The sequence below is a fragment of the Megachile rotundata genome, chromosome 1 (assembly GCF_050947335.1).
Source record: "Megachile rotundata isolate GNS110a chromosome 1, iyMegRotu1, whole genome shotgun sequence".
Classification (NCBI taxonomy): domain Eukaryota; kingdom Metazoa; phylum Arthropoda; class Insecta; order Hymenoptera; family Megachilidae; genus Megachile; species Megachile rotundata.
In genome coordinates this window covers 18,206,439-18,226,037 of record NC_134983.1, presented here as the reverse complement: position 1 = coordinate 18,226,037, position 19,599 = coordinate 18,206,439, and the positions used below count along the sequence as shown (strand labels likewise).

Below are 19,599 nucleotides of genomic sequence, written 5' to 3'. Positions count from 1 at the left end.
CACCGGTGACTGCATTTTTAGAGAATTTACGGTGAAATTTTACGCGAAAGGTAGCTGTAATTAATTGTAATTAGAGACTGCTGTGAAGTTGCTCGTCTCGTAGACTCAACAAACACGTGTTCTTTCGTGCAAACGAGGTTGCATAACTTAGATCTAACAGAATCCTCATTTAATTGTAACTGAAACTCCCGTTTGCTCTTGCAGACTATCTTAATTGAACCATTAGAACCTTCCGTAACTAATGTCCTTGCATCTTAAGAATATATGATCCTTTATTAGGTTAATACGTGAGTTTCAGTTCTTTTACCTTTTGAAGCCTTTTACCTTTACCTGCCAGTGGCTAATCACAGCCACAGTATTGAAACAAACAAAGAAAGTTGAAATGTTATGTCAATTTGGTGCTACGCAAATAATTGAACTCAAAGTTAAATTAATTTCAGTAAAATTGATCAGAGGCTAGACAAAATAGTGGAATTTAAATCGCGTTAAAATAATTCCGATTGCGACTATAATTTATTTTCGTAAGCAAGCATCCCTGTAACGTAAGGCTTTCACTTTAGATAGTAGTAATTTAGTCCACGTCGATAGGAAGAAGAATCAAAAAGCAATTCCGTCTTCTTGCTTTCTTTATCATCGAAGCGGAAAGCTGCGCACGACGTCGACGAGAACGATAACGAGATCCTGCGAATCGGAAATGGAACAGGAAACAACGGAAATGCTTCTTGAAATATACATGCATATATCCTGAGTGCGTTACACGCCTCACTGTTTCACGTTCAACCAGTTTCAATCGATGCCCGAGACAAGTGTGCATCGTGTCCCATTACGAAGAACGACGTTTTACGGAGTCATTTGAACGGGGTGCTTATGTACACCGTTTTTTTCTTACGTTCCATAACGCAACATGTATGTGATAGTTTATCAAGTTATTTAATTAACCCTTTGCTGTTTACATTTTTAATACGTCCAAGCAAATTTATACAGGGTGTCTTACAAGTAGGTCCCTGAAATGGGGGGTAGCTGACGTGATTCTGAATAAGATTTCCCTTTGCAGAAATGGGTTTTGAAGCTTCGTTTTTAAATTATTAAGGAAAAACACGGACCAATCAGAGCGCGAGGATTACGCATGCGCAGACGCGAGAGCGATAGCTTCGAGTCTAGTGGCTGAGCGCGCGTATCCTCGCGCACTGATTGGTCCATGTTTTTCCTTAATAATTCAAAAATGAAGCTTCAAACTCCATTTTTGTAAAGGAAAATCTTATTCTGAAGAAGCTGTCCCTCATTTCAAGGACCTACACTAATTATGAGACACTCTATATTTCAATAAAAATTGAATCCCTTTTTGTAAATAATTGTAACATAAATATTTTCCCATACAAAAGTGAAGAATGATTTCTACAAGAAATTTAAAGAATTTTTTAATAAACGAAGAACTATTTTGAGCAATTCGTGAAATTCATTGATCTTAGATGTCCTGGTGCATTACTCACGCGGAAAATGCAATTTCCAGTGTTTCTATTGTTCGAACAACTTTGATATATTGGAATCTCGTCAATAAACTTGGCAATTTAACTGTATCGTAACAATAAAACGTACTTCAGTAAGAGTTTCTTGCTGGAAACGTGAAGTGCATCGGAGTTCGAAGCAACGGAATAGACTAGTTTCTTTGACGTGAATCGAGTAGCGTTGGCGTAAACTTAACTACGGCAAATATAGTTTCCGGAAGTGTGCAGAACGTAAATAAATTATACCTGTTAGTTTACAATACTGACAAATGAATTCTAAACTTTGGAATCAAGTACTTTCAAACAGGGCGATGAGCAAATTCTGCCGCGAGCTGTAATAGATGCTTGATTCCTGTATTTGACCATTGGGAAATTTCTCGGTTTCTACATTGCTAAATTTCCATATTCTGTTACATTTCTTCGTTTCTAAATTCTCAAATTCTTAAATTCCCCAATTTACAAAATTTTCAAATTCCCAAATTCTCAAATTTCCAAATTCTCGAATTTCCAAAATTCTCAAATTTCCAAATTTCCAAATTTCCCAATTTCCAAATTTCTAAATTTCCAAATTTTCCAATATCCAAATTTCCAACTTCCAAAATTTCAAAACTCAAAAATTCCAAATTTCCAATTTCCAAATTTCCCAATTTCCCAATTTCCAAATTTCCCAATTTCCAAATTTCCAAATTTCCAAATTTCCAAAATTCCAAATTTCCTAATTGCCAAATTTCCAAATTTCTAAAATTCCAAAATTCCAAAATTCCAAATTTCCAAAGTTCCAAAGTTCCAAATTTCCAAATTTCCAAAATTCCGAAATTCTCAAATTTCCAAAATTCCAAAATTCTCAAATTCCAAAATTTTCAAATTCCAAAATTCTCAAATTCCAAAATTCTCAAAATCCAAAATTCTCAAATTCCCAAAATTTCCAACTTCCAAAATTTCAAAACTCCAAAATTCCAAATTTCCAATTTCCCAATTTCCCAATTTCCCAATTTCCCAATTTCCAAATTTCCAAAATTCCAAATTTCCCAATTTCCAAATCTCCCAATTTCCAAAATTCTAAAATTCCAAAATCCTCAAATTTCCAAAATTCAAAAGCTCGCCCAAAAAATAAAGAATAACATATTTCACACAAAAAGTATCCAATTTGCAAATTAACAAATTCGTGTTAAGATTCATATAAACTTTCCGAGTAATATTTCTCTATTAAGCATAAAATATCGGTTTTATCGAAAAGGAAAAACAGAGTCGATGTGGGAATCTTCGAAGAATTTCTATCTACAAAAAAATTATTACCAGTGTGTTATGGTTCCCCTGATACCACATAACTTTAGCGAACAAACTTCTTTCATATATCTGCAAATAACAGAGATATGTAGGTGTTCCGTTTCTATCAACCGATTTGTAATAAAATGTTGTCTGCTAATATTTTTTTAAAGACTAAAGGAATGGTGCAAAAAATTAAAGCAACGTCTGTACGTTTAAAATTTTTACTGAATTGTTAAATAATACATAAAAACTTCTAAAAGTATCAACAATTACACCATTTTAAACTTCACCAAAAATTCAAAGAAAAATTAGAATTTTTTTTAAATTTAATAATTTGAAAATAATTAAATTCTTATATTTAAATTTAATTTATATACATAGTATATATTTTTTCCACTTTTATTAAGTTGAATTAATTTTTTCTTTCAGACCAAAATATTTCTTAAGGTATGTTTGGAATTATTTTAAAGGGTTATCAAAGTATTAACAGCATAGGTAAATCATAGGAGGTAAATTGTACGGTGTTGATTTAACAAACTGCTTAACGAAGAAACAGATTCATGCAAACACTAAGCTAAATTCAACAATGAAATTTATCGTGTTATCGTTGGATTTTCTTCGGCTGTTGTAATGTTCTTGGATTATTCGTAGCCTCTCCATCGATCGTATCTCCGTTAAAGACGTTTTCATGGTCGTCGATGCGAATCTACGATTCGAAACGTATTTTCGAAGGCAATCAATTTATTATGAAATACCCAGAGTATTATGTGATTTAATATTGATTTGTTTTTGCCGAGTATCAACTAAAGTGCTTCGTTGTAATTTTAGATCTGTCGAATTCCCAAATTTTCGATTTTTTAAATTCCCAAATTTCCAAGCTCCAAACTACCCAAATTCCTAAATTGCTAATTTCACAAATTTTTGACTTTCCAAATTCCCAAGTTGCCAATTTTCAAAATCCTTAAATTTCCATTTCCCCAAATCCCAAAATTCCCAAGTTTCCAATTTCCCCAAATGTCAAAATTTCCAATTCTCCAAACCCTCTAATTTTCATTTTCCAAATCCGTAAATTCCCAACTTTCTAGTTCTCTAAATCCCTAAATTTCCAAATTTCCAATTTCCCAAATGCCTAAATTCCCCAATTTTCAAAATCCTCAAATTTCCATTTCCCCAAATCCCAAAATTCCCAAGTTTCCAATTTCCCCAAATGTCAAAATTGCCAATTTTCCAAGCCCTCTAATTTCCATTTTCCCAAATCCCTAAATTCCCAACTTTCTAGTTCTCCAAATCCCTAAATTTCCAAATTTCCAATTTCCCAAATGCCTAAATTCCCCAACTTCCAAATTTCCAAATTCCCAATTTTCCAAATCTTTAAGTTCCAAAATTTCCAATTTTCCAAATCTTCAAACTCCCAAATATCCACTTTTCCCCAAGTGTCAAAATCCTCAATATTCTAATTGCACAAACTTCCAAATTTCCAATTTATCAAATCTCTAAATCCCTAAATTTTCAATATTTCAAATCTCTAAATTCCTAAATTTCCAATTCTCCAAATAGCCAAATTCGCAAATACTATATTCACAAACTTCAAACTTGTTTGAATTCTTCAACGCATTTCACCCAGGATCATCCATCATAATAACATCTGAATAGTGCTCACTAGAAAATCATACGAAGCGTTTCTTCACCGACCATACTAACCTGCATTAGATCAAACGGATGTTACAAGCTCAAATAAGAGCAGTGTGGAGGTAATTAAGTTGAAGGCTAGAAATTACCACAGCCTTGGGTCATTAATCATATGTTGCCCTTATTACGCTTCAGATTTACAAGATCGATTACCGTTCCGTATACACCGTAATTGAACGAAAATTCATGAAAAAATACGCATACACCAATCTTCCCTAATTTCACTTTCAAAAGGAAACTTGTTTTTTTTTTGTACATGACATTACAATTATTCGTCTTTTATTAAGTGTTTGAAAATGTTGTTAAGTATTTAAGAAGGTAGCGATTTGGGGATGTAGCAATTTGGGGATTTGGGGACGTGGGGATTTGGGGACGTGGGGATTTGGGAACGTAGCAATTTGGGGATATAGCGATTTGGGGACGTGGGGATTTGGGGACGTGGGGATTTGGGGACGTGGGGATTTGGGGACGTGGGGATTTGGGGACGTGGGGATTTGGGGACGTGGGGATTTGGGGACGTGGGGATTTGGGGACGTGGGGATTTGGGGACGTGGGGATTTGGGGACGTGGGGATTTGGGGACGTGGGGATTTGGGGACGTGGGGATTTGGGGACGTGGGGATTTGGGGACGTGGGGATTTGGGGACGTGGGGATTTGGGGACGTAGCAATTTGGGGATATAGCAATTTGGGGATGTGGGAATTTGGGGACGTGGGGATTTGGGGACGTGGGGATTTGGGGACGTGGGGATTTGGGGACGTGGGGATTTGGGGACGTGGGGATTTGGGGACGTTGGGATTTGGGGACGTGGGGATTTGGGGACGTGGGGATTTGGGGACGTGGGGATTTGGGGACGTGGGGATTTGGGGACGTGGGGATTTGGGGACGTGGGGATTTGGGGACGTGGGGATTTGGGGACGTGGGGATTTGGGGACGTGGGGATTTGGGGACGTGGGGATTTGGGGACGTGGGGATTTGGGGACGTAGCAATTTGGGGATATAGCAATTTGGGGATGTGGGAATTTGGGGACGTGGGGATTTGGGGACGTGGGGATTTGGGGACGTGGGGATTTGGGGACGTGGGGATTTGGGGACGTTGGGATTTGGGGACGTGGGGATTTGGGGACGTGGGGATTTGGGGACGTGGGGATTTGGGGACGTGGGGATTTGGGGACGTGGGGATTTGGGGACGTAGCAATTTGGGGATATAGCAATTTGGGAATATAGGGATTTGGAAATGTAGGGATTTGGGGACGTAGCAATTTGGGGATGTACCAATTTGGGGATGTAGGGATTTGGGAACGTAGCAATTTGGGGATATAGGGATTTGGGGACGTAGCAATTTGGGGATGTACCGATTTGGGGATGTAGGGATTTGGGAACGTAGCAATTTGGGGATGTGCTAATTTGGTGATATACCGATTATGAGACGTGGCGATTAGAAGATGTGCCAATTTGGGAATATTCCGATTTGGGGATGTAAGAATTTGGAAGTGGAGGGATATGAAGACATATGGATTCAGAAATATAGAGATTTGGATATATAAGAATTCAGAAGTGTAGAGATACATGAACGTAGGTATTCTATTCTGACCAACTCGAGCCGTAGCTCTATTAAACACCTGTTCAGTCTCTTCACGCGCCAACTCATGAGTTAACATCAGTACATAGAATATTATACATATATGTAGTACAAAGTATTGTAATACACGGTGGTCCTATTGTAGCCTAATTGTAAGTTTAACCAAAAACAATAAGATATAGGTGATGTATTTTAAGTGACACTCCCTATATTTCCCTAATTCGTACTTGTAATATATAATTTTCAACACCCTTCACAATTAGGTGTATCTAATCCATGAATTAGATATTCGAGTATATTATTTATCGCGAAAGGCAATTCTCACCATGCATAACAGGGATCCGTTAAATGAAACGAAACACTGTTCAGTCGCAGAAAATCTTTTCGAGCGATAGTCGTTTCGCCAAAGAACTTTTCGCAAATCGATTTCCATTAGCATACCGTTCCAGCATGTTAGCTTCTCTCTCTCTTTATTCTCCGTATCTTGCTCTTTTTCACGCTCTTCCTCGCCTTTGTCGGAGCGTGCACGTTATCTCTTTTATTTCCCTTTTCGCTATCGACGGATCGATCGCGTGAATCGTAAAATTTTCTCTTTGTCTTCGGGAGTATATTTTTCGCTGGAAAATTTACTTGGTTCTTTATTCAAAAGGTCTTGTTTCACTTACGATTAGTTCTTTGGGATTGAATTCTGAGGATTTGACAGTTTGAAAATATGGAAATTTGGGATTTGGGAAGTTGGTCATTTGGGAATTTGGGAATTTGGAAATTTGGGGATTGGCAAATTAGGGAACTTAGGGATTTCGTAAATTTGGGAATTTGGGAATTTGGAAATTTGGGGATTGGCAAATTAGGGAACTTAGGGATTTCGTAAATTTGGGAATTGGGAAATTTGGGAACAGTGGAAATTTAGGAACTGAGAAATGTGGGGGTTAGAAAATTTAGTAATTTAGGAATTTGAGAAACAGAAAATTTGGAAGTTGAAGAATTTGATAATTCACGAATTTGAGAATGGAGAAACTTGGTAATTTAGAAATTGGGGTATTAAAAAGTTTGATAATCTACAAATGTAGGAATCAGGAAATTTAGGGATTAGGAAATTTGGTAACTATGTACATGTATATTACAAATTAATTGCTCCTCTGACAGCAGTCTATTAAATATTTTACCAAATCGATGAAAGCTAATTAATTTGATCTTGACGAGGTAATAAAGGTGTCGTAAATTTTCATAATAATTATCAACATATTTTAATACACTTATAATTACTTTTATATTTTTCAAGTCAACTAAAATTGCAAAGGTTGTAAACTTGTCCGTTCTTTTGCTGTTATTTGCGCAATATTTTATCAGCAGTGACAACGAAAAGTAATCTAGATAATTGCTCGCGAAATAAAAACTGTAGATTTTTAATTGAAAAATGTTCTGTGTGCTTACGTACGAACTGAAAACATTCTACGTATATTGCTTTCAAACATTTAAACGATAAATATTAATTAATTGTAAGAGAACCTTTTATTTGCGATTCTACATTGATCGGTAAAAAGTGAACTCCCCGAGTTAACATTTTTTAACCTATGAATACTTTTATTGTGAAACAAAATTGTTTGTACAGAATTTCTGAGAAGAAAAGGTATAATGTACATAAACTAAAATTATACACAAATGAACCCATTAGTAATCTGAATATTATTTCTGTTAATTGATAAACTGACAAGAATAAAAGAAAGCAAAATCGGGATTAGTTAATTACTTTATATACAAAAATCGTTTAAATACAAATTGAACAAATTATCACAGATTGAAGTAATAATAATATATATGGAACGCAAATGTATTACCGTTTATCGTCGAACAATACAACGTTAGGAAATATAATTGATTTTTCGAATGCAATTTCTATTTCTTGCAAGAGCGAGCCAGACAGCTTCCAACTTCTACAACCGACAAGTTAATAATGAATATTCGGGCCTCGTCCAAGCAATGTTCCCAACACGCTCGGGCCTTTCTGACTTTCCCCGAATACTACCCTTATCTACCATAGCGCCTATACTCCTAGACCAGCTTAAAGGTCCCGGAGAACCACCAAGTGGTTCCCAGGCCCCAGGTTCGCCAAAGCGCCCCTGTGCAAGCAAGGAGATCGCAAGCTAGACATCGCTCCTCAGAAATTTACAAATGTTGTCTCGCTCGCTCTTTCTTCGCTCGCCGCTACAAATAAATTTATCGCTACCTTCGCAATGACAATATAATCGCACACAATTTACAACATAACGAATAACCATGGTTATTTTACATTCAGGGCATAACCCAAACTTGTACAATTTCACTTAAATCTAAATAAAACTAAACAATTCTTCGTGGAGTATTTAACAATTTACCTTGTACCACAAAGAGAGGCATCCTTTTTCGTACCACTACACACAAAATTAAAAAACAGTCTTAAACGTCGATTTTTTTAAAAAAGTAATCAAAGGAAAAGAGCCAAACAATCAGAAATTTTTGTGACTTTAAAAAATCTATCCTTTACACGATCTCTATAGTGCATCTATCTAAATCTCGCTAGCGTTGTTCGCAAAACGTCATTTCGCATGTTGTCAGCTAGTAAAAGTGGAAGTATCGATTATCGTTCAAGTTACAGGTCGATCTTTGTCCCGATCAGTATTATTGTCCAATTATTGGAAGAATTCGAGAACGGACTCAGCTTCCTATTGGTTTTGTTCGCATCCCATTCGCCGAGTTAATTGGATTTATTCACTGAAACGTATCTTCATTTCGACGGTACCCAAATAAGCTTTGCAAACGTGGTGGAACGTCCTCGATGTTACTTTATTCGAAAGCAGATAAAAGAAAAGGATTCTATCAATTGTCGGTCGACCTTCGATTCCTTTTTTCCGAGGCTAAACGTGCCTATAAATCGTCCTTCCGCTCCTCGAACGTGTTCCTGGAAACCGAATTCGTTTGAATAAATGCGTAAAATTACTTCTAAATCTGTCGGCGAAAAATTGAAGCAGTTATTCAAGGGTAGAAGATTTTCTGACATTTACATTAACATTTTTATATTACATTTTCTTGAACTCGATTATGCTTTTTTTGGTAAGTACGACAGGCATAACGAATCATTGTAATTTTCTCAATTTTTTAAATTTTCTTTACAAAATAAAATCCTAAATTTTCTACAACTGATAGAAAAAATCAAAGGACCTGTAAATTTGTAAAATTAGAAATTTAAAGATTTATACATTGATAAAGTTAACAATGATTTCTAACGATTTTGAAAATTTGAATTTAATCGAAAAATTTATAAAGTAAACGGTAAAATTTTTCTTGTTATCTTATGATCAGACGATCAGACCTATTATATTTATCTTATAACCCTTTTGTGATCTGGACTGCTGTGAAGTAACTCGAGATCGAAATCTGTAGCGAGTTAACGCTCACTTGGATCTTAAAGTTCGGTATGTTTATTGTCAGCAAATTTGAAACACAATTAAGTAGTTCGCAAACGTCGATTATTCGATTAAAGGGGAATCCACAAACCTCCGGAAAGTACTTAAAATTTACTCACGGTTTAGTCAAGGATAAGAACCAGTCTTGCGTCCCTCGAGCGTTAATTTGGAAAGTTTCAAACACTGTTATGGTAACCCTTTGCAAAATACAGAACGTGTTATATTTAGGATTATGTAGATTAAGTGTCGTATGTAGAAATTGATATGAAGCTACATATTATACATTCTTCGAGTTCCTTTATTTTATCTTTAATGACCTATGAAGTCAAATGTCGCGGGTCGACAATGTTTCTGAACCAATTAATTTAAAAACATTTTATGTATTCTTCCATTAAAATCTTTAAGTTTGAAAATCTCTAAGCTTAAAATTATTTATAAACCAACCCAGTTACAACGTTGAATTATAATATTACAAACATGAAATTCATAACCAAGTTACGGAAACAGTTTTCCCAATATTTCACTTTCCTTAATTAAAACAAAGTACACAGATAAAAATCTATACTGCAGTTACTAATTAACGTAACAAAAGAATTTCCTAAATAAAATCTCGCATTGAAATATTTCCGTATATAATTACTGTGACTCGTCATTATTAGAGTTTCACATAAAATATTTACGTATTATAAACGTTATTTATCGGCGAAACAATGAATACTCAGGGAAACTATGGTGTAACGTAAACACGTGGAAGAAGTAAACAAGCGATACTCTTTAATATTGATAATCGTTGCGTTGTACTTACATAATTAAATAATCAATAATTAGTACGTCACTGTAACTGACGTAGCACCACGTTTTTTCCATGACACAAAAAAAATTCTGTTATATTTTTCAACGCGGATATTCGTTTGCAGATTATATAAAATAATCTGTATACTCGATGCCTTAATTGCAAAGCTTTACGGCTTTCAGCTTCGAGATTGCATCAAAATTACCGACCATAAAAACGTTAAATGATCACCTTGTAATACAATATCTTCATTTTAATTACGTTCGCTGTGAAAAATGTGCAAAGTTTTCAATTACCGATGCTTTGTATCTTAATACCAAGAAGGTAATCTGAAGCAGAAACGAAGGTCAACATTAAATAGATATATTCTTATCATTTTACTAGTTTACTATTTTGTTATTCTTTTAGAACAACTGTTCTAATACTTCACTATTTGAATCTTCTATTCTATTACTATGTTAGCATACTATTTTATACTATTGATTTTATTTTATTTATTCGACAATTGATTTAACTCTTCAAAACGTTGATTACGATTGAAACCTTGAAAATTTTGCATTACAGATTGCACTAGAAACGTTACTAGCTCAGCGAGAAAAGGGCTATGAACATTAATCACTTTAATCAGTTCAAACATTTTAATTTCAGTTTAACAACATGATATGCAGAACATATTTATTTCTATGAATCTTATTATTCCTTCAATGTCTAATTACCTGTCGATAACGTGTATTTGAAGTTTATCGATCCCCGTTGAATACAACGAATTTACGAAGTTAATTAGTTCCGTGGGTATTCAACTACCGGAACATATCGTATTAAAGAGCCATGGCACAATAGTTTATAATTACATGAAATGTTAATTAACTAGACGTACCTTAACGTTGCAAACAGATATTTTCCAAAGAAAACTTATTCCTTGTTAATCTGATGATTAAACAAATCAAGATGAAGTCTATGACTTCATTTTTCAAATTTTTAAAGATAATACAGAAAAGCAGATTTGTTCTATCTATTATTTTATTCGTACGTTTTGCAAAAAATATAATGTTCATCGCATTACTTGGTATATTACTCTTCGTATATTGTTTGGTAACCCTTTGCACTCGAAAGGTCACACTAAGTTTGAACACTCACAATTTGAAATACATATTTTCTAACTGAATCTGTAGTATTATACATATGATGTATAAACACAATAAGTCAGTATAAGCATAATAAATAATAGTAGCAATTAATAATCTATCTAAACGAACAAACCTTGTAACTACGAAATTTTAAAATTGATATCCAATAGCAAAAATACCTTCGTTATCCGCCTAGCGTTAGTAGAATTATGTAAATGAACTGACATACCAAAATATTTTTACTTAACATGAATTAGAAGCCTTTCAAAAAGCTTTCCGCACTTCACATTACACGTTCGACAAAACATTCCATAGAACAGCTATAAATATGCAAAGATCCTCGCCTTACGAAATCGCATGGCTAACTTTCACATATAGCAAGAGAAACAAAAATGAAACACATAGGCAGTAACTTGGCGAATGCTTCAGCTTTATACCTTGAAGAGTGAAACTGTGGTCGCGAAGCACGATCGATAGACTATCTAAAGCTGCACTCACCAGGTCTTTGCTTTATTGGATATCACTCGATATCTTTCAGGGAATCGCATTCGAGTGTAATCGATTGATTGGAACACAGGGCTTGCCTGAATCGTGCCTTCTTTGTGACTAAACTCTGCCATATATCGTCATCGTTTGAGAGTTACTAGCGCGAAAATATGGAGTCCCAAACCTAAGCGCAATTACTTGAGACTATAGACAGTTTTTGGAGTGAAATTTAGTATAGTAGTGATATAGTAATAGTCACTATTACTGTATTATTATTACGGTATTACTGTTACTGTGTTACTATTACGGTATTACTGTTACTATATTACTGTTACTATATTACTATTACTGTGTTACTATTACGGTATTACTGTTACTATATTACTGTTACTATATTACTATTACGGTATTACTGTTACTATATTACTATTACTATATTACTATTACTGTGTTACTATTACGGTATTACTGTTACTATATTACTGTTACTATATTACTATTACGGTATTACTGTTACTGTATTACTATGACGGCATTACTGTTACTATATTACTATTACGGTGTTACTGTTACTATATTACTATTACTATATTACTATTACGGTATTACTGTTACTATATTACTATTACTATATTACTATTACTATGTTACTATTACTATATTACTATTACTATACTACTATTACTGTATTACTATTACTATATTACTATTACTATATTACTATTACTATATTACTATTACTACGTTCTATTACTACGTTCTATTACTACGTTACTGTTACTACGTTACTATTACTACGTTACTATTACTACGTTACTATTACTACGTTACTATAACTACGTTACTATATCTACGTTACTATAACTACGTTACTATTACTACGTTACTACTACTACGTTACTACTACTACGTTACTACTACTGCGTTACTATTACTACGTTACTATAACTACGTTACTATTACTACGTTACTATAACTACGTTACTATTACTACGTTACTACTGCTACGTTACTACTACTACGTTACTATTATTACGTTACTATTACTACGTTCTATTACTACGTTTCTATTACTATGTTCTATTACTACGTTACTATTACTACGTTCTATTACTACGTTACTGTAACTACGTTACTATTACTACGTTACTACTACTACGTTACTACTACTACGTTACTATTACTACGTTACTATTACTACGTTCTATTACTACGTTACTATTACTACGTTACTATAACTACGTTCTATTACTACGTTACTATTACTACGTTACTATAACTACATTACTATTACTATATCACTATCCAGTATCCCCGACATAAAAATTGAACCTAAAAAATAATGTATCCTTACAGAACTAAATGAACAAAATTATTATAAAAGATAAATTAATTAATTAAATTGAAACAAAATAAATAAATTCCAATTGCAAATTAAGGTTTCTATTGTAGAATTGCATTATAACTTGAATACAAAATTGTTACGTATTTTTTTTCATCGTCGTTTTGTAATTATGAGTTCTGGGTGATGTACTTCATTTCCGTTGACCAGTTTAACGTCATCACTCAGAGAAGGATATTACTTTCTGTAAATACATGAATTTCAATTTAACTTCGCGACATCGCAAAATGAACGGACACTGGTGAAGCGCTTCCATTTCTCGCTAATTCTCATTTACGTGCCACTACTTACTCGATGCTTGACATATTCCGATATAACACTTCCACGATCGACATTAAACGTTTTCAACGTTAATAAAACTAAGAACTCGCCTATTGCTTTAACCTAGATTTTTTCTCAATTTTTTTAGTGAGATATTCGACTACAAATTTTTTACATGTAACTTGGTTTTTTTGGAAGAAATTTAGTTATGACAGTTTTTCAATTTTTGTTGAAGAAATTCAACTATAAAACTTATTCAATTTTTGTAGAAGAAATTCTAGTATAAATCTTAGTAAATTTTTGTTTAATAGAAATTCAACTATAAATCATGCAGATGACCTTCTAAGACTATGCTTATATTTTTAGAACGTATAAAAATTTCAACATAAAATTTGGCAAATTAAATTGACTTACAATTCTTATATACGTTTTCGAGTTTTTACATTTTTTATAAAAATAACATTAATTAATATAATGTAACACTTCATGTTTTATAACATCATCCGCTATAAACTTTACTGACCTTGACACAATTTTTTATAATATGTAAGCTTCGAGGTTATGTACGTATTCGTTCATGTAAAAGATGTAAATTAAATTAATGTCATTTACTGACTAAAATGAGATTTGTTGACCAACAAAATAATTGTAGCATTTTGAAATCAGCTGTTTCATCGAGCTAAGAATGAATAGACACATCACATTCGCTTCTTTGGCTCAATCTAAGTTTCAAGATTGGATAACAAGGGAAAAGACTGAATGGAAAAAAGTTAATCAAAATAGTGTAATATTTCCATCAATTTGTAATTCAAAATTACACAATTTCCATGTAAATTAATCGTTTGACGTGAAATTAGAAAAGAGGAATTACCAATTCAGTTTTTGGAAGATAAGAAAAAATGATTCTTTAATATTAATTATTAATATCACAGAGTTTTTTGTTTAAAAATTCTCCACAATTCAAGTTCGTTCAAGAAAATGTGAATATAAATACGAACAGAATTTGTTATAAATTAAATAATTTGTGTACATAATTTTAACTGTTCAATGATGTTTATGAATATTTAAAAATGGTACATAACAAGCAACAGAAAATCAAGAAAAATTAATTTCAAGTAAAAAAATTGAGGAAAAATTAATTTCTAGAAATTTGAAGTCGCAACCTTTCGTTTATAAGAACAGACCTTTTCTCGCTGAGCCACACTGTTCTCATTAGAATTTACTCAAATTTACTGAAACTTGCTTTTCTCAAAATTCGCAGGAAATTGCATATTACTGTTTAAGCAAACAAATCCACTATTCGAAATAAAGAAAGTAAAAATCACAACAAAAATGAATGTCTGACTTTCCTCTTCTAAATATTTTAATAACCGTAAAAATGAAATAAAGATATTTCTATTAACAGAAAAAAATGGATATAGAAATATAAATTCTATATGTACTCGCGTTACCACTCTTTTGTTCAAAATTTAAGGACACGCGAAATTGAAATAAAACATGAATTGATATTTGCTTCATAAATCAACAAATTTTCAATAACAGTTCAACTGACGTCAGTCGGATTTTATTAAATACTTCCTGTTGCTTTTTCAATTTTTACATCTCTGCTTGACACAACTCAAATTTCAACTTCGCTTTATTGAATGCAAAATCGTTTCCATTCTATTCACTGTTTTCATCACGTTTTTATTTTCACTTCGGTGTGTTTATACCATAATTGCGTACAATTAACAACGCGTACAATTTTTTATATCCAAAAATAAAAATTTGAAAAGCTACATTCTCCGAGTCACGCCATTATCAGAACCAAGCGGCGATATAATGGAAGCGAGTACTTTCAAGCAAAACATTTCAGGCTCAGAAATGAAAAAGGTCTTTGATCGTGTCCCTAATAACGTTGCCAAGAATCGTCGATTCAACGTTTAATATCAAAGCAGTATATTTCGTAAACGAGGAAGTTTGTGCATGCCATCTGATATGCGTCAAACATTCCGCCATTCGATGAAATGCAGCCTTTGCGCTGCTGTGCTTGTCGTGGATTAACGACTGCGTAGGTGCCGAGGTTTGTATTTCATCTTCGAAGCCGCAACCCTGGTAAAATGCAGTTAATCGTGAGCTAGATTCTTCAAATGAAAAATTATACGATTTCAAAAATTATTTCCATCTGTTTAAAAATAAAAATGCATACAGAATCGATGTGAATTGTTCACGAAAAATGATTAAATGGCGCACAAAGAACTGCGGACCACACGATTGTATCTAAACGAAAAACAAGTTGAAATCAGATCTGACGGAGTGAAACTTTTTATTCTTTCTGCTGAGCTTTTGTGGGATACATTTCTTTGTTCCGCATACAAGCTTTTACTTATTTAATGATATAAAGCGCGTATTTAACAGTGGAAGATTATGTATATGTAGAGGAACATTTCAAAAACATGTAATAATATTACTTTGACTGCCATGTCACCCGCATGTGGTTAGGTTAGGTTTTGTAATATGCGCAATGGAAATTGATATGAATATGTTACCGTGAAGTAGAATGTCGACATTCACCGGTGAAAACTTAACTAAATTTCATCCAAATCTGACCAAAAAGTAAACCAAATTAATTAACAACCGATATGATTTTTATCGACCGATGGCAAAAATAGGCAAAAAGAAAACAAAGAATGATAAAAAAGTTTTATAACTGTACTAGAATAGTATTGTCCTTTCAGTATCGCATAAAACAGCTTAAAAACAAGTTAATCAAATTTGAATTAATTTGAATGAGTTACGAGTCAGACTCGGCGAAGTATGGCGAGGGATTAAATTTTGAACAAACTTTTTCATTTACGCACGCTTAAATTCAATTATGTTTCTTCCCAGTAACTTTTCTGCATTTAAAAGCTATTATCTCGAATTCGCTAACAAGCGGAGAATTAAACAAGCTTTTGCAAAATGAATAACAGTATTTAAACTACGATTCGCCGTTTTTAACGACCCCCTCGTTAACGCGATAAACAATATTTCTCCAAAGTGAAACGCTAAATGGAATTCGTTACATCAAATTTTCCAAACATTATATAACGCGATTTAATCGAATGAAACGGGATTTAAATTCGCAGCTTTATTCGCGTATAATGTTAATATTCGGCAGTTAGCGAAGAGGAGGTCTTGGAAGAGAAAACGAAAGCTCGAATCGAAAAACAGGGAAAGATTGAACGAAAGTATCAATATTGCCGGTATTAGAACGAAGTTTCTTTTGAAAAACTTGATACCGTGGATAAAAGTACCAAACTTTGACATTCAATATTTATCGAACTTTGACATTCAATATCTATCGACGCACAGATGGTAAACACAACGTTCACAAACAGAACGGCGGACACTCACATCCGATTCGCAAATAAAAGGTTATGCGAACACGTGCAAATTATCGATTTCACAATATGTTTCACAGAGGGCGGACGCAGTTTTGTCGAATCGTTGACACAAAAACGATGACGCAAATTTTATATAAACTCATGTAAAATTTTACGTACAGTAAGTTTATGCAGAATTCTATGTCCACTTATGACATAGACTCAGGAAAAATTTTAAGTACACTTTTTATGTAACTTTAAGTAGATTCTTTAGGAAGAAAAAGAAGTTTGTTAATTGAAAAAGGATCTTTAAAAATATAAACATTTGGTAGTAGCATGAATTATTTAATAAACGATGCTGGTACAAAGTGCAAGTATAAAGAAATGTATGAAACAGGCAGTAAGAAAATCGAGAGTCATGAGCAGATCATATTCGTGCGACAAGTAGTCTATAAGAGTATTTGATTAGCGGCAAACGCAAACGCCACCACGGCAAGAACCACCCCTGCGACGCTGAGCTAGACATTTGATGGCACAGGCAGAATGATTTACGGTGAACCATTGTGATTGCCAGGAGAGAACATCACACGTTACACGTCTTTGTCGAACAGGCATATCGGTAGAAACCTCTGGGTTCATAACTGCTGTCTCTTCTCCGCCTTCCACCGGTTCTATTAACAAATTTATACATATTTAGATTTATATCTATTACATCTATTAGATCATAGATGATAGTAATTTCAGGTTCTATAGCAAGGTTGGACTACGTAGTTTATATTATAGTTCAGTATGAGCATACATGCATACATACACTACCGTCCATGAGTATCCGGACACAAGCGAAATATGCATTCGCGTTGCATGAAAGTTATTCAAGTATCTACAACAGTAACTAAAATCGATTTTTTTTCTGCGAAGGTCAGAATACTGGAACGTTTTTCGATTGATAATTCTCGTTTGGAACTCATATCTCGATGGAAAAGAAGCTACAGACGAACTAAACCGAAACTGTCGAGTGCATTGCGTTACCTTCATTCTTATCTCCATTGAGGGAACCTAAACATCTACCAACAGTTTACAAACACTTGAAACATATCGAAGAACCCTCTGAATACGTTCTGCACCATAGAAATGAAACACAGTAGAAATTAAAATTTTTTTTAGAATCGAAAGCGTTTCATTGGATTCACAAATTTGGACTTTGTACTTCTGGACATGAATTTTACTTTCACACTCTCATTGTATAATTTGTACTTAAAAATTAATTCTATTACGTTATGACACCTCAAAAAAGATAATAATAATTATTACAAATGATATGATAACCCTAAATACCTTTCGTACAAAGTTCAACTATGTTTTATGTAACGAAACCAAGTGTCCGGATACTTGTGGACGGTAGTGTATGTATACTGCAGTGTAGCGCAGTGCACCATAGAAATTTCTAAATTATTAAATATCTTAATATTTAACTACTGGAAAATTGTTAACTTGTATATTTAAAATTTCTATAATTCTGAATTTTGTGAAATTTCAGGTTTCCAAATTTTTAAACTATCATATTTCCGTACTTGGAGATTTGGAAACTTGAAAGTTGAAGAACTTGGAAATGGGTATTCAAAAATTTGGAAAAATATCAAGCTAATGCGATCGATTTCTTAACGCGAAAATTTCTGTCGAAATTGCTTAACTAATAATAATAAATACTAGTACTAATACTAGTAATAACCACAATTGAACACCAATTAACCCCTTCCCGTGCTTTGACGAGTCTCACTCGTGACGCACTCACAACTCAAATGTGATTAATGTTACTCAAATTTTGAATACCCTTCAACTTGAATTTTAGATCCAACTATAATTTGCGTTGTCAAGGATCCCTGAATATAAAATACTTAGAACATTTTAATTTTTTTTGTTCGTTTTAATGTTATAGTCCTGAATGGTTAGTCTTGACTGACGCACCTCATAAATAAATGGCACGGCAAGGGGTTAAACACCATAATGTTACAATTACAACTTGGTATGACTATTAATATGATTTATGTAACATGACTTAAGTCAGTTAAGTAATCATTATGAATGTAATAGATTGTTACTCACTTAATTCATAAGTTGGTCCATCATAAACCGCCTCTGGAACGCTCACGCCATAAACATAGGCAATCATAGCAAGAATGCTGACGACAATGAGTTGGAGCTTCATGTTTCCTCAAAAGAGATCTTTAAACTGAACAGAGAGGTTGACTGAAAAAACCGATTCCTTCCACTGCGACTCGTTCAAATTGATTCTTGAGTGATACTAATGGAACGAAGACGGTCCTTTATATACTACATCAAATCACGAAACGCGATCTTTCGTTGGTCTCCTTCTTCCTTGCCCACTTCCTGCGGAATTTCCTTTTGCATCCCGCAAAGATTTATCGAGTAATCTTTTATGACAAAGTTAATATTAATCTTGTTTAAGATACAGTCTCTCACGAAAGTCTTACACCCAAAGTTTGGTTAAAACAAAATATAAGTTTTGTAAAATATGTCTTGTATAAAATAATGTAGTATTAAAATTCAGTAGTATAGTATAAAGTAACAAATTTAAAGCGCTACTGCCACTGAAGATTGAAAGCTAATTTTTGCGTTAATTTCAATACTTCTTCTTCTTTAATTTTCTCTTCAAAATGGAGTTTTGAAATTGGCGCCAA

At 33.6% G+C, this 19,599-nt stretch overlaps 2 protein-coding genes and 1 long non-coding RNA gene across 9 annotated transcripts in view; 1 reads left to right on the top strand and 2 right to left on the bottom strand.

Annotated features, from left to right (window-relative positions):
• Nucleotides 1-19,599, top strand: part of LOC100883180 (uncharacterized) — a 38,584-nt gene that overhangs the window by 10,421 nt on the left and 8,564 nt on the right. The gene's annotated exons all lie outside the window — the stretch shown is intronic.
• LOC143264808 (uncharacterized) lies at nt 8,083-12,122 on the bottom strand. Of its 7 annotated transcripts, XR_013038757.1 has the most exons (5): nt 11,158-12,104; nt 10,997-11,080; nt 10,293-10,609; nt 9,607-9,684; nt 8,083-8,982 (listed from the first exon to the last, which is right to left on the bottom strand). It is a non-coding gene; the product is annotated as an uncharacterized LOC143264808 (long non-coding RNA). The 7 variants fall into 7 exon arrangements; XR_013038765.1 differs by lacking the exon at nt 10,997-11,080 and having other exon boundaries at nt 11,158-12,122; XR_013038759.1 differs by lacking the exon at nt 10,997-11,080 and having other exon boundaries at nt 11,637-12,104.
• Nucleotides 17,225-19,213, bottom strand: Def2 (defensin 2). Its single transcript, XM_012289090.2, has 2 exons — nt 19,004-19,213; nt 17,225-17,571 (listed from the first exon to the last, which is right to left on the bottom strand). Exons 1-2 carry the CDS (start codon nt 19,104-19,106, stop codon nt 17,366-17,368), a joined length of 309 nt encoding a protein of 102 aa, XP_012144480.1. The 5' UTR covers nt 19,107-19,213; the 3' UTR covers nt 17,225-17,365.